Below are 12724 nucleotides of genomic sequence, written 5' to 3'. Positions count from 1 at the left end.
ACTTTTCACATGCGGACCTATACACATGCTTGCTAAAAAACGTACTGAGTGGCGAACACAAGTAAGACGTGCAATGCAACGACGATTAGCGTTTAAGATGATGATGATGATTGTTCAACCTTGCTCAAAATCTATATTTGGTATTTCTATAACCTTTTGTTTTGCTTTACAAAGTTATTAATCAAACATTACATTGTATACAAAATACAAACATGTTGTTTTCTCTCTAGCAGAAGAATGGGTTCTTAATCTTATGGTAGTTTTACAAGAGTCAGTGTACTTGCAGATGTATGCCCCTTTTAATTGTACAGATGGTGTATGATGTAACAAGACCCATGTTTTCCCCTAGGGCCATGCATTCATAAGATTAATTTCAATAAGGGTTAAGCCCATTATTTAATCTTTGTACAATACTTTCACAAAATCTATGTGTTAAATCTTGTATACAAATTCTTAACACATTAATTGAGTGCTTATTGATTGAAAGATTTTATTGTTGGTCGTACAACAAAGAAACAAATTGTTTAATGTTCAACAATCGTTCTATTATGTTATGGACTAGACTATGTATACTGTATGTATACACATTGCTTAAAAAAACAACATACAGAATAGAATTCATTGACTACAAAGTATGTACTCTCCCACAGTTTAAGTTAAGTTGCGAACAATTCTGTGAAAGTTATATGCTGAGCTATATTTAGACATAAAGGATTATTCATAAGATGAATCATATCTCATATTATTTGCATAAAATACTTATTAGAAATTCATCTGTATAACTCAAAAAATGAACTTTAACACTAAACAAGATTTATATACAGAACATTCAAAACTAAAACATTGGGAATATCTGTTTTTATTCTTTTTATTCAATATTTCATCCAGAGGCTCCTCACAAGGCACAGACTTAGTCTCAAGGAGCCTCTGCAACAAATACCAAAATGAGCTTATTAAAACAGAAGGTGGAAATATATAACAAAAATCTAAATAGCAAATCTTTTAGAATCAACTACAGTATATATTATAAACACAGTTAAATAAAATGATATTTTGCTTATTTGAAAGGTATACAGTTGTAGTTGATCCAAAAATAAAAACATTACATAAAAGTTGTCTTTCTATTAACAGTAAAATTAAATATATCTACTTTGAAATTCAAGTTTCTTGAGAAATAAATGTTTTCTATTTGCGACTGTTGACTCACCATAATTCTTGAAATCTAAAGCAATAATCTTGTCAGTGTCGTGATAATGCTTGCAATGTATCAATGTCATTTTTATTTCCTTTTATCATCCAGAAAAATTATTACGATTGTTAATCCTGCCTATTTTGCTACGTGCGCATATTACTTAGCGTACTATAATACTAACTTGCATCTTGTTTTTATTTGAAAATCACATCAAGTAGAGTTGTACTAACAATGACTAAGTGTTTGTGACAAATGGATTTCATATTTCGCCAATGTGAAGATATTTTTCTCTATTAATTATTAAATATTGGTATTATTAATTAATAAAAACATTAAAACAGTCATAGCAAAGTATTGAGAATGAATATTGGTGTATCTTATTTTTAATAACAATATAATTGTTTTTTCTATGAAATAATATTCCATTGATGACATCGGGATTAATATATACAAAGGTCAAAGGTCATTTTATTCTTCCAGCTTACAGGATTAAATAGCTTTATAGGATTACCAATATTTTAAAGCATTATTATATTAATTATAAATATTGCAATTAACGAACTTCGGCTAATCAGATTCAGCTAACAGCAGACTCGCATCGCCATAATTTTACGTTTAGAAACCATGTCCAGTATCGTACACACGGTATATTTCATTTCAGTTCTTGATATTAAAAACATTATATAAGTACAGTTTAAATTTTAAATTTATTTATTAAAGTTGGTTTTAATTTAATATAAATTTTACATTAATTGCCGAAAACGTGCAGAATGTTGTTCAGCGTTCCAGATAGATATTCTTTATCTACTTTAAAAGCTGTATTTAGGCTAATAAGCACCATGTCTCACACACAATTTAATTTTCATAATACTTGTGAAATTGATATGTTTCTTTTATTTACGTATCATCATTTGGAATGTATAAAATAGAACACAGTCAAGTCACCACAATTGAGAATGAGATCCCATCGCCAAGCAGCATCCTCATTTAAAATTCAACCCAGGAGGTGATTACCACAAGCTCAAACTCATTTTTACTCAGGCTAGGTTTTCAACACAACATATACTGCCTATTTAGGATGTGTAATAGGAAAACGGAATGCATGCCTGGGGCTTGGATAGCATTCCTTTATAATCTGATCATATCTCTTCTTACAGGATATCGACTACCTTGACCCTGCCAATGAAATTACTACTTGAAGAGTCATGTGACCACAGAAAACTATAGTCTGCTGCAGACACAGAGCATGAATCTTGATTTTGTTCAAAAGGTAGTTTGGATTACCTATAAGGTCAAATAAAACAACCTTTACTAGGGTTTTAATAAATCTAAAATAATTGAACATTTCAAAAAATGAACTACAATTCTATCCAATCTTTAATACTAAAGGTTACAATATCTGAGTCAAACTATAAATAAACCATAATAGTAATACATGCATTTAATATGGAACATTGATATTGTCATCTATAGTCATTATAGTATAATGTTGATCATTTTTACGAATGCATGATCAATACAGCGACAGTGTAGGATAGCATTTAAACACTTAACTCATTTTGATGTTCTCTCTGTATTTTTCAAAGTGAATTACTGTATTTAGAGTGGTTTCTGAAACGTGATGTATTCGGACCATCAAAATGGTGTTACTCATGGAAAGACCACTAAACACTAATCCTAACCCTCTAACCAGCCATGACAATGCCCTCGTTTTCATTTAGATAGTCCAAAGATATCTGCTGAAACTTTTGCAGAACCTAGTCTGAAACAATTGCTTCCTCCACTGACACTGCTTCAGGATGCTGTGTGTACATGCACTAGAGTTACTGTTGTAACTACGCTCTATGCATGCTTACAGAGAGCTGAACCGAATTATATTCAAGTTTACTGTACAGCCGCAGTAAATATGAAAATTTAACTTTGATAGTAGAGAAGTTCAAGTTAAAAAAAAAACCATTTATTTGTTCAACAATGGCATATTATTTTACAGTGTAATATATAGGCGTGTACATTATTTAAATGAAGCATGGTAATAAATAAGCCATCATTTGGGGTCTTCTCTAGAAGAAATCAAGTTTCTTATCTCGAGAAAGACTACACACTCTGTACAAACTGGTTCTTACTATAGATTATGTAGACTAGAAGTTAATGAACTATTGAACCCCAAAAGACTTCCAATACACCTGTCTCCAAAAGACAGTTTTACTTTGGACATCATTTTTAGAAGTTTAACACCTGGCTAAAGGTGTGACATGTGTTACTATAAAAAATCTCTGTTGTGCTAATTCTCAGGTGAAAATCTAGATGCAAGATTTGATGTGTTCAGATAGAGGGAATACTGTATAGTACACGCAAAATAGTAGTACCCTGTAGAAATTATTGTCATTGGAAAATCCATTTACTACAATCCTAAACATAATCTTATTTCTTGGATGGGTGACTAATGACCCCATCAGAAGTACACCAGTCTACTACATAAGACAGTTTCACTTTGATGGTCAACTTTTGATTGTTGGCACCTGGTAAAAATGTGTAAAAACACAAAAGATCTAGGCTATCTTAAATTTTGGTATACTATAACTGGTGATAAAATAGGTTGAGGTACTTTTTATTTAGAACTCCCCGAGTTTTTATGAGCAAGAATGTCCGTTGGTACAGCATTTTAGTTTGGGATATTAACAATCATTACAATTTCAAGCCTGCCATAACAGTTCCATAACTACCTACCGTATTGTACTGTACATGCCTGCCAAACATTAGACAACCAAACAGAGCAATCTTTATTAACAACATTGTAGTACACACTTCACAGTGATACAAATTTTACAAATTTACAATTACCCCCTGCTTTTCCCCTTTTTTTGCCTCTGATAAGAGCATTGATTTCTAATGTTTCAAATCATGTGAAAGATAAAATAACCACATTATTTACACCAAGCATAGAATGTCAGAAAAGGTTCAAGTCTTATCTGCATCAAGCAGCCTCCAAGGGGTCCAAGTACAGCTGCTGTTAAGAGTAATGTTATCACTTTATGAGAACCCTGGGATGCGATTATGAGTACAATATTACTAACAATCATCAGAAACATATCAAACCAATTCACATATTTTCTGCCTCAGAAAAGAAGAGGTTCTAGATGTAAGTTAACCAGGTCAGGAACTGTGTTCAAATCAGAGTTTTGTTTTTTCTCTTGAATGTCTGGTGTCCGCAACTCCTTAACATTCTGAATGGATCTGCTTCCTTATCATATAGAATCTTTATGTTAATAAATAAAAGAAGTTAAAATATATTTTTAATTAATAAAAAGCTAGTATATAATAGTACAGTAGTACGAGTACCGAGTCTGTACCCCATAAAGTGCAGCTACTGTACAATCATTACTGTAAGTACAGTAACAAGGTCTTTAAATCAGTACAGTATTTGAATATAGGAAATTATACAAACTCTTCCAACCCACGCTTAAAAAAAGTATAATTTCTCAACAACAAAAAAAAATATCTAAATTTTTGCTAAGTCATAATTCATGATATGAATGCATGCATGTACTGCACTTTTAAATTTACAACTAAGTTTTCCTTGTCCAACAAGCTATAAATTTACATCTGGAAATTAGAGAAGTAGAAATGGTAAAGAGATACTATAAGAATTTGGGTTATTTTGATTTTTAACAATAAAAGCCAGACACATAATGTACAAATGATGTATATATGAAAATTACTTAATATACTGTAGCTGTTACTGTTATAATGTACAATACATACGGTAAAGTATACAAAAATAACTGACAAGGGAAGAAGGGTGGAAAGATACCAACCAATAACTGAGGGAATCTGTTTTGATGAAGTTGGGACACATATTGTACAAATGTATACACCAATGAGGTGTCACTGTCAAGGGAAGCTGGGGGAAACTGTTTTGATGATTGATAGATACATGATGAACATTCCTTCTTTACTAACTAAGCTTCTCAGACAAACTGGCTACCATTCCTAGATATCTACACCCATTTTTTTGTAGTGTTTTCTACTCTCAAAGCATTTGAATTCTAAAGAAAACGTGTTGTACAAATAAGAAGAAATATTATTTATTCATACTCATAGTTTTGTTTATCTTAACAGCATTGATGGCTAAATACTTTCAGTTTTAATTTCTTTAATTTGATTGACATTACTTTATTTGTTTGACAAGTCTGTCAAAAGGTGCAGATAGGTCAAACTACATGACTGACAGACTTCAAAACTGACAGGTACTGTACCATTATACAGTATATGGTATAGTACTACTATACTTATTTAAATATAACTCATTGGCAGTGCCACTATTCCCATACCTTCAAGTTTCAAAATAAAATGTAATTAATAATATACAGGAATTTCAAGACTAAACTTTGGAAAAAAAACCAACTATAATACTGAAAATCCAATAGATGCTGTCAACTGAGGGCATACAGTAGTTCATGGACTATACCATTTGTGGAGAGGACTTGTTCAATGGAAATTTCTACTTTTCGAGTTATATCTCATTTTTCGAGTTTATCCAGGTAAGCTAGGCACGAAATAGACAACATACAGTAACTCCAAATACGATTGGAAGGAATCAGTTTTATACCAAAAACAGTAGACAATACTAGTAATATTTGAAAATTATTGATAAAATGGCATGCAGAATCAATTACACTTATATAATAATGTATTGTTAGAAAAAAAATCACAATAAATCAATGTACTGTACAGTATTCTCCCAGGAAAACAAATATAATGTTAATGACCATACAATTTCACCTACAGTACAAACAGATTAATTAAAACAAAAAAAGTATGTGACCTGAATAACAACCTAATTGGGGATTATTTTACCAAAACCATCCATTTTATAGTAATCCCCTGAGGAACCCGATATGGTATTTCCCACCACATACAGCACTACTACCTCTGATAACTGTTTAAATGGGAATAACTTAAAAAATGTCCAAAATTAGAAGAATTTGCTTTGTGTGTGGATGGAAGCTGACAGAGAAAGCTACTGGGTAATTAAGACGTTCAAGGATAATTATCAATTTGGGAGGTTTTTCTGAAAAATATCTTTAAAAGCTTTTCAATCTGTATTCAGAATTTTAATTACCATCCTGATATTTTATTGAGGGAACTCCTTTGATGAGTCATCAGTAATAAATGGTAAGGAATATTGCAGGCAGCTGATTGTCAAGGATTCCTATTGTTAACCTTTTTAGTAGAAAAATGAAATTTGAATTTAAAATACACATTCATATCATTACTATCAGAATGACCTCTTTGTTTGAAAAAAAAAAAATGTTTTGTTTAAAATCATTTTTGTCCCATAATTTTGTAAATTGATTGTGTTAAAAATAGAATTTATGATTTAAATGTGCATAAATGTACACTGATGTGTTTAAAGTAACCAATTTAATTTTCTTATTAATATAAATATGGCCCCCCACCCTCCCTTCCCCCCCGAATAACAATTTATGATTTTTTGGACCTCAAGTAGTTTTACAGTCTGATATTGATATGGCGAACTGTACTATACTCCATGTATGTGAGTCTGTCCTGTATAAATACTTTATTAAACTTATAAATTAATTATCAGTACACATTACTTCTATCTTTGCTATAAATACTGTATGAATAATATTGTTTGAGGTCAACACCCAGACATAAATGTCACTCCTTACTGAAACCCAGGGTGGTTGTGTGATGATGTCACTGCATTCCTGCTAAACTGCAATATTTACATCGATGAGTAAAAATCCCAACTTCCTGAAATGGGACCCACTGCTAAATTCACCTGGCTAAGACCACAACATAAATCAAATCAAAATTCCATCTTGTTTACTCATTTTTCTGTAAAAATATTATTACATCAATCTTTAAGTGTGTTCAACAGTGTAAAACATTTTTTTTGGTCATGGAATTGGAAGGAACATTAGAATACTAACAAACAATACTAAAGCCTTTTCTACACTACCAAACTTTATGTGACAAAAAAATGTGATGTGCTCATATATGGACATGATGATGTCATAAAGATGGTAAAAGAACATTTCAATACCGCTCAGTCAAACTTTGGAATAATCTTTCACCAGATATTCGCTCTATAAATTCATTAACTTTGCAATCGTTTAAAAATTTGATCTAACTGTATTTTTCTCTTGCTTCTTGTGATATTGTAGTCTTTTAAACGTTTTCATAATTTTCCGTTTTTATTGTTTATATTTGTAATTTGTAAGTGTTAACTGGACTGGAAGGAAGCAATGTACAAATATTGAATGAATATCCAGAAAAAAGAAAGATTTCTATCTATCTATATCACTACCATATTTGGACACATCAAACTTTTGTTTTCAAACTAGTTTGATAGTGTAGAGAGCTTTAGTCTCAGTTGACCTTCCCATCCCCTTTCTGAAAAACCAACCTTATCCTGATTTACTTTAGTAGTACAGTAACAACTACTGTATCCGTATTCAAAAATTTATCCTGGCTTTATTTTTTGTTCATACAGTAATACTTCACAGAGATAATATTATAAATTAGTATTTTAATTTAATATTTTTTTGTTAGGAAGTGTACTAAACTATAGTACTACCATGGAGCCATACTGTGGCCCCATGCTACTAGTACTACTAACTAGTATCAGTATTCAATGTGATATCTACTACAGTAAAAACTAACATTAAAAAATATTTGTACTACCACTACCAGTACAAATATTTTTTAATGTTACTGTAATTAATAACACTATAAAACAGAATAGGTGTCCTTTAGTTTGTCAATCACATGATAAAAATATGGCTTAGTATTTTAACTGTTAAGGTTATAGTCAATAAATTATGGAAGAGAGGATATCACAAGGTCTTATCACAGCAACTACAAGGATAATGAAGAATCTGAAAGGTACTACTACTGAATGAATGTACTGTACATGTACAATATGTACTTCCTTAAACTGTGAAGATCAGTATTCTAAATTACTCTACCATACCATCTGCAGTACTGTATGCATGTACAAAACTATTACAGTAGTACTACAGTTTACTTACTTAAAAACTTATAATTTTAACCATTGTTTTCATTATTTGTGTAGTCTGTGTTTTTTTCTTGTTTCCTTTTGCTTGATTTTGGTGATATACAGTACTGTAACAATGATATGCTACTGAAAAAGTAATATTCAATCAATTTTTTTCACTATTTTATCAAAATGGTAAATTGTCAATTCGGTTTATAAACTGCATTTTGGCTAGTGATATAAAAATCCAACAGATAGAATCTGCTGGAGGTGTTTATTTTCTATGTTATTACATGCAAGGACATGGGTCATGGGTCACATTCTTTGTGATTGTTCATGCATGAAAGCATAGAGCAAGGGAATCTCTGAGGTTTTTGATTCTACAGTCTAAATCAAGTTTACATTCCTATATAATTCCCCCTTTTAAATGACACAATAGATTCAAACAATTTAATACAAAAAAAAAGTACTGGAAGATTAAGCTGATGACGCTTAAAATACTGAGTAGTAAATACATGACAAATACTGTACGTCATATCAAGCAGAGAAGTAAAGCACTGATGAATGTCAAAGTTATGATGGTGTACTGTGTACTCATTTCTGTGCAGTCGCTCCCTGGCTAAACCCAAGGGCCAAGAGCTTAAGGGGCCCCAGATCATAAGCAGCCCAATGTAAATACCCAGCATTGGAGGGCTCCTTAAGACTAAGAGTGCTAACCAAGGGGCCTTTTCCCCTGTGTTACGCCACGGTTTCTATGCTCTCTTTGCAATGATTTGGCAAATACTGAAATGGCATGGCATTACTTAATGATCCTATGGTAATTATAATACTCTAGCAATTTAATGTTTATAACATTTTAAGAATATAATTGTAACCCTACAAGTATAATGGACTGGACCATAAAGGTCATGACTATGTATAATTATTGTTATGATTTATATATCAGTATGCCAGTAAAGTAAAAAAATAAGATGTTACTATACAGTATACTTAATGTAACAAAAACTAAACATTACTAAAAACTATACTAGATTATATTACAATAGTTAGAACTCCACACAGCAACTCAATTGTAATACAGTATTCTATGAGGAAACAAACTTAGTTTTAACCTTGATAGAGAAAACTAAGATCATGTAATACTACAGTAATAGCTTGACTGAATATTATATTACAGTATGTCTGTAGTTTTTAGTCACACAATGAACTATCAATTCAAAGTTCTCTGAACATTATAAATTTCGTTTTTAGCTTTTCATTTTACCAAATAATTTTTTACAGCATGCCCCTAGGGAATTCCACCCTAAAGGAATTTCCACCACAAAACCACAATTTTCCATTGCATAGTGAGTGAGCCAGTGCATAATTTTTACAAGTTTAATATCAGTACTGTATAAATTATAATATAGTACAGTATCCATAAGGTACATATAAAGTTTCATACCCTACAGGTGCTATAGTATCTTAATTCATTGTCTATGACTCAGTATAATCATTTTGACTCATCTACAGCAATGATTTACACTACATTCTTCTATATAAATCTTTTTTTTGGTCAATTTTAAAAAACATAGTATCTTGTCTCAAGTTTTTACTAGATACAAATTGGACGACACTATTAAATTAAACCCCATGAGTCCTGTACACTTATTGTAAAATTAAAAAGTCTAGTTAATACACAAATTTACAATAATCTTTAATAATATTTAATCATGAAAATCTGATTATAACAGTAGCAAAAAAAACAGACATGCCACTACCTGACACTACAGTACTACAATTTATATCTCACTTTCTAAAAAACTATAGTATACATTTACTGTATTAGCAAGAGGTCATGACCTTGTCATACAGGATAGGCCTATGCTTCAGATGAAAAGAGGCCTAGTGGTAGGGTATACAGCAGATATAGTGTACTCTATAATACAGATGGTCTAAAGTAGGCTTTATTGCATTAAAAAAATAATACAGTATACCAGACTGGTTTTATTTTGACATTAAAGGTAACATTACCTGTACATATAGGAATACAGTAGATAATAACTGTAGTTGAAATCACAATTCATTACATTAGAGTTTTAACTATTCAAATCTGTCGATATGATGTGAATGAATTATGTAAATTGCCTTAAAAAGCACCAGAAACAGACAGAAATAGAAAATGATACTTTGCATTAATTATATAAATTGTGACAAACACAAAAATGACAGTTTGAATTTGCATCTTTTTCTTTTCAATCTTTTTTAATGTAATTTGGAATATTATTAGACGATTTTGAATTTAAAAAGTAAAATGCTAAAAAATGTCATGACAAAATAGGCTCGGTATTCTATAATTATCATGCAGTTTTACTACTGTACTGTAATAAACTGAAGTATAAAATTGTAGTACAGTGAAATACTTCTAGTTTAGAGTCATTATTCTGCTAATATTTATGACTTTAATAATCTAGATCCTATCCACACTTGACATGTGTTTTCTGCATTTACAAAATGCAGTATGTTAATAATGGCTTGGTTGTTGATTAACATGTAATTACTGAAGACTGAAGGAATGCTGTACTAATCACTAGACAATTGGCATTCATTACTGTGCCTTTGATAGTGGTAGTGGTACTCGGTATACAAACTTGAAATGTCTGTGGTAAAAGTGCAGTATTAAATATGGATGCTTGAGACTGGAATCTGAGTGGTGGATCCAGGATTTTAATTTGATGTACTGTCTTTTGCATTACAATTTTCTGCTTGATTCGCCCCTGGGAATGGTGGACATACAGCCAAGTTAAATGAATTACAGGCCAAAAAACAAAATTTCATTTAGCAAACCCGTCTTTTCCTCTAAAAACACCTTTGTGAATCTAAGCCATAGAGTAAGGTGGTTAGCAGTCATTTAAAATTGCAGTTTGCTACAAATTTTGAGGGGTACAATACTGTAGGTGTGCTGTTTCTCTTGCTATATAGAAATTTAAACTGTGTGCTGTAAATCCCCCACCTAAAAGGCATTTTCCTTGAGTGTGAAGTTTGTGAACACCTGCGCATTAGTGGGCTGAAAAAGTGTCTCTGGAACGAGTATAGAGAGATATTAACCACACATATAATCAGTGTTTCTTCTGAAATGCAAAACATAGAGAAGATGTTTCCTACCTGCAAACGTTTCAACAAGCCTCAGCATAATGCCACCAATATGGATATCACCAGTGACACGGAGGACACGTTCAACTTGTAAATCGCTGATGTAAATCGTAAGTTCCCATGATCCATCAGCGTACTTCCCATCAGGAAGCTTGAACATGTGAGGATCCATTTTGATGAAGTCTTTTGCGTTTGATCGTTTTGATTAAATCCTAAATTTTATCTAGTAGGCCTATTAATATTCCGAATGTCTGTATGATTCTAGGCTACAGTATATTTGTAGAAAAAGTAAAATCCTGCAAAAAAAATGTTTAAATATTAATTGTTAGGACAAACTTTAAAACTGCTGAATTTTATTTTGATCACAATCAAAATAAATTTCTGGTATTTTGTATGAAGCATCGCTAGCTAAAATAAAGAACATTTATTATCCTGTATGTATGTTATTATATTGTGGAAATAAAATAAAAAAATTAATTAAGAAACATCCCTCTACTACCAGACGACACACACACAATGCATGGCGAGTATGACGATAGGTAGCAAGCAAAGCTGGCTAAAACTCTTGTTGTACTCAATAAAGAATAATGTGTTAAAACGATACAATTAAAATACCATATTATATTACTGGAAGTTGACTTAAAATAGGCCTATGATATACACAGATAATAAATAGCACAAGAAGCATGATGATGGCCGAGTTTACTTCGACGGGACTATGCATTGCTAGGTATCATAATTAATTCCAATGAAAAAAAATATGGTATATATAGGTCTACCTAGGTAGGCACTAGCTAGGGTCAGTCTAGGCCTAGGTTCCAACACAGACTCTACTTCTGGGTCCGGAAGCTAGGCTAGAGAGAGATAGTTAGGCCCTAGCCTAGCTAGCTAGCCTGGGCCAGGCCTACAGTAGTAGGGGCTAGCTTAACCTTAGGCTTAGCCACAAATGGTTGTTGTTCATTACACTTTATAATCAATTAATTATTATAAAACAAATGAAACTATACTTACAGCGCTTATTGTGCATTTATGTCATTTCAAAATCAGTACACAACATGTTGTTTATACTATCATAAATCGATTGAACTGTGTCCTTATTGCAGACGACGATCTGCGGTCAAACAAAACGTAGCCCCTTCTGTGTAATTTTCATGCATGAAATAATAAAATAAGAGAGCAGAAAAATGTACAGAAATCTCTCACCCAATTGGTGTACTCTTTATCCAATCAGATTCAGTAAAAATGTTGATGTTTCGGACCGGAAGTAGGTCCGCCTAACTAGACTCATGTTCAGACGTTTTAAGGTGTACTCTATGTGATTGAAAAAAGTCGACCTTGCTCGACCTACCAAAATACAACCAGGTGGCGTTGTCGTG

General features: G+C 31.8%; 1 protein-coding gene across 1 annotated transcript in view; it reads right to left on the bottom strand.

Annotated features, from left to right (window-relative positions):
- The window catches only part of LOC144852539 (fermitin family homolog 2-like), a 44921-nt gene extending 32424 nt beyond the window's left edge, over positions 1-12497 (bottom strand). The window contains exons 1-2 of the mRNA XM_078710416.1: positions 12360-12497; positions 11361-11644 (exon numbers count right to left, since the gene is read on the bottom strand). Of these exons, the coding sequence (XP_078566542.1) occupies positions 11361-11520 (160 nt within the window). The 5' untranslated portion in view covers positions 11521-11644; positions 12360-12497. The remainder of the gene's footprint in view (positions 1-11360; positions 11645-12359) is intronic.
- Between the last annotated feature and the right edge of the window lie 227 nt (positions 12498-12724).

The sequence above is a fragment of the Antedon bifida genome, chromosome 9 (genome assembly GCF_963402885.1).
Source record: "Antedon bifida chromosome 9, ecAntBifi1.1, whole genome shotgun sequence".
Taxonomy (NCBI): Eukaryota; Metazoa; Echinodermata; class Crinoidea; order Comatulida; family Antedonidae; genus Antedon; species Antedon bifida.
The sequence above is the reverse complement of the archived record's forward strand: the minus strand, read 5'-3'. Positions and strand labels throughout refer to the sequence as shown.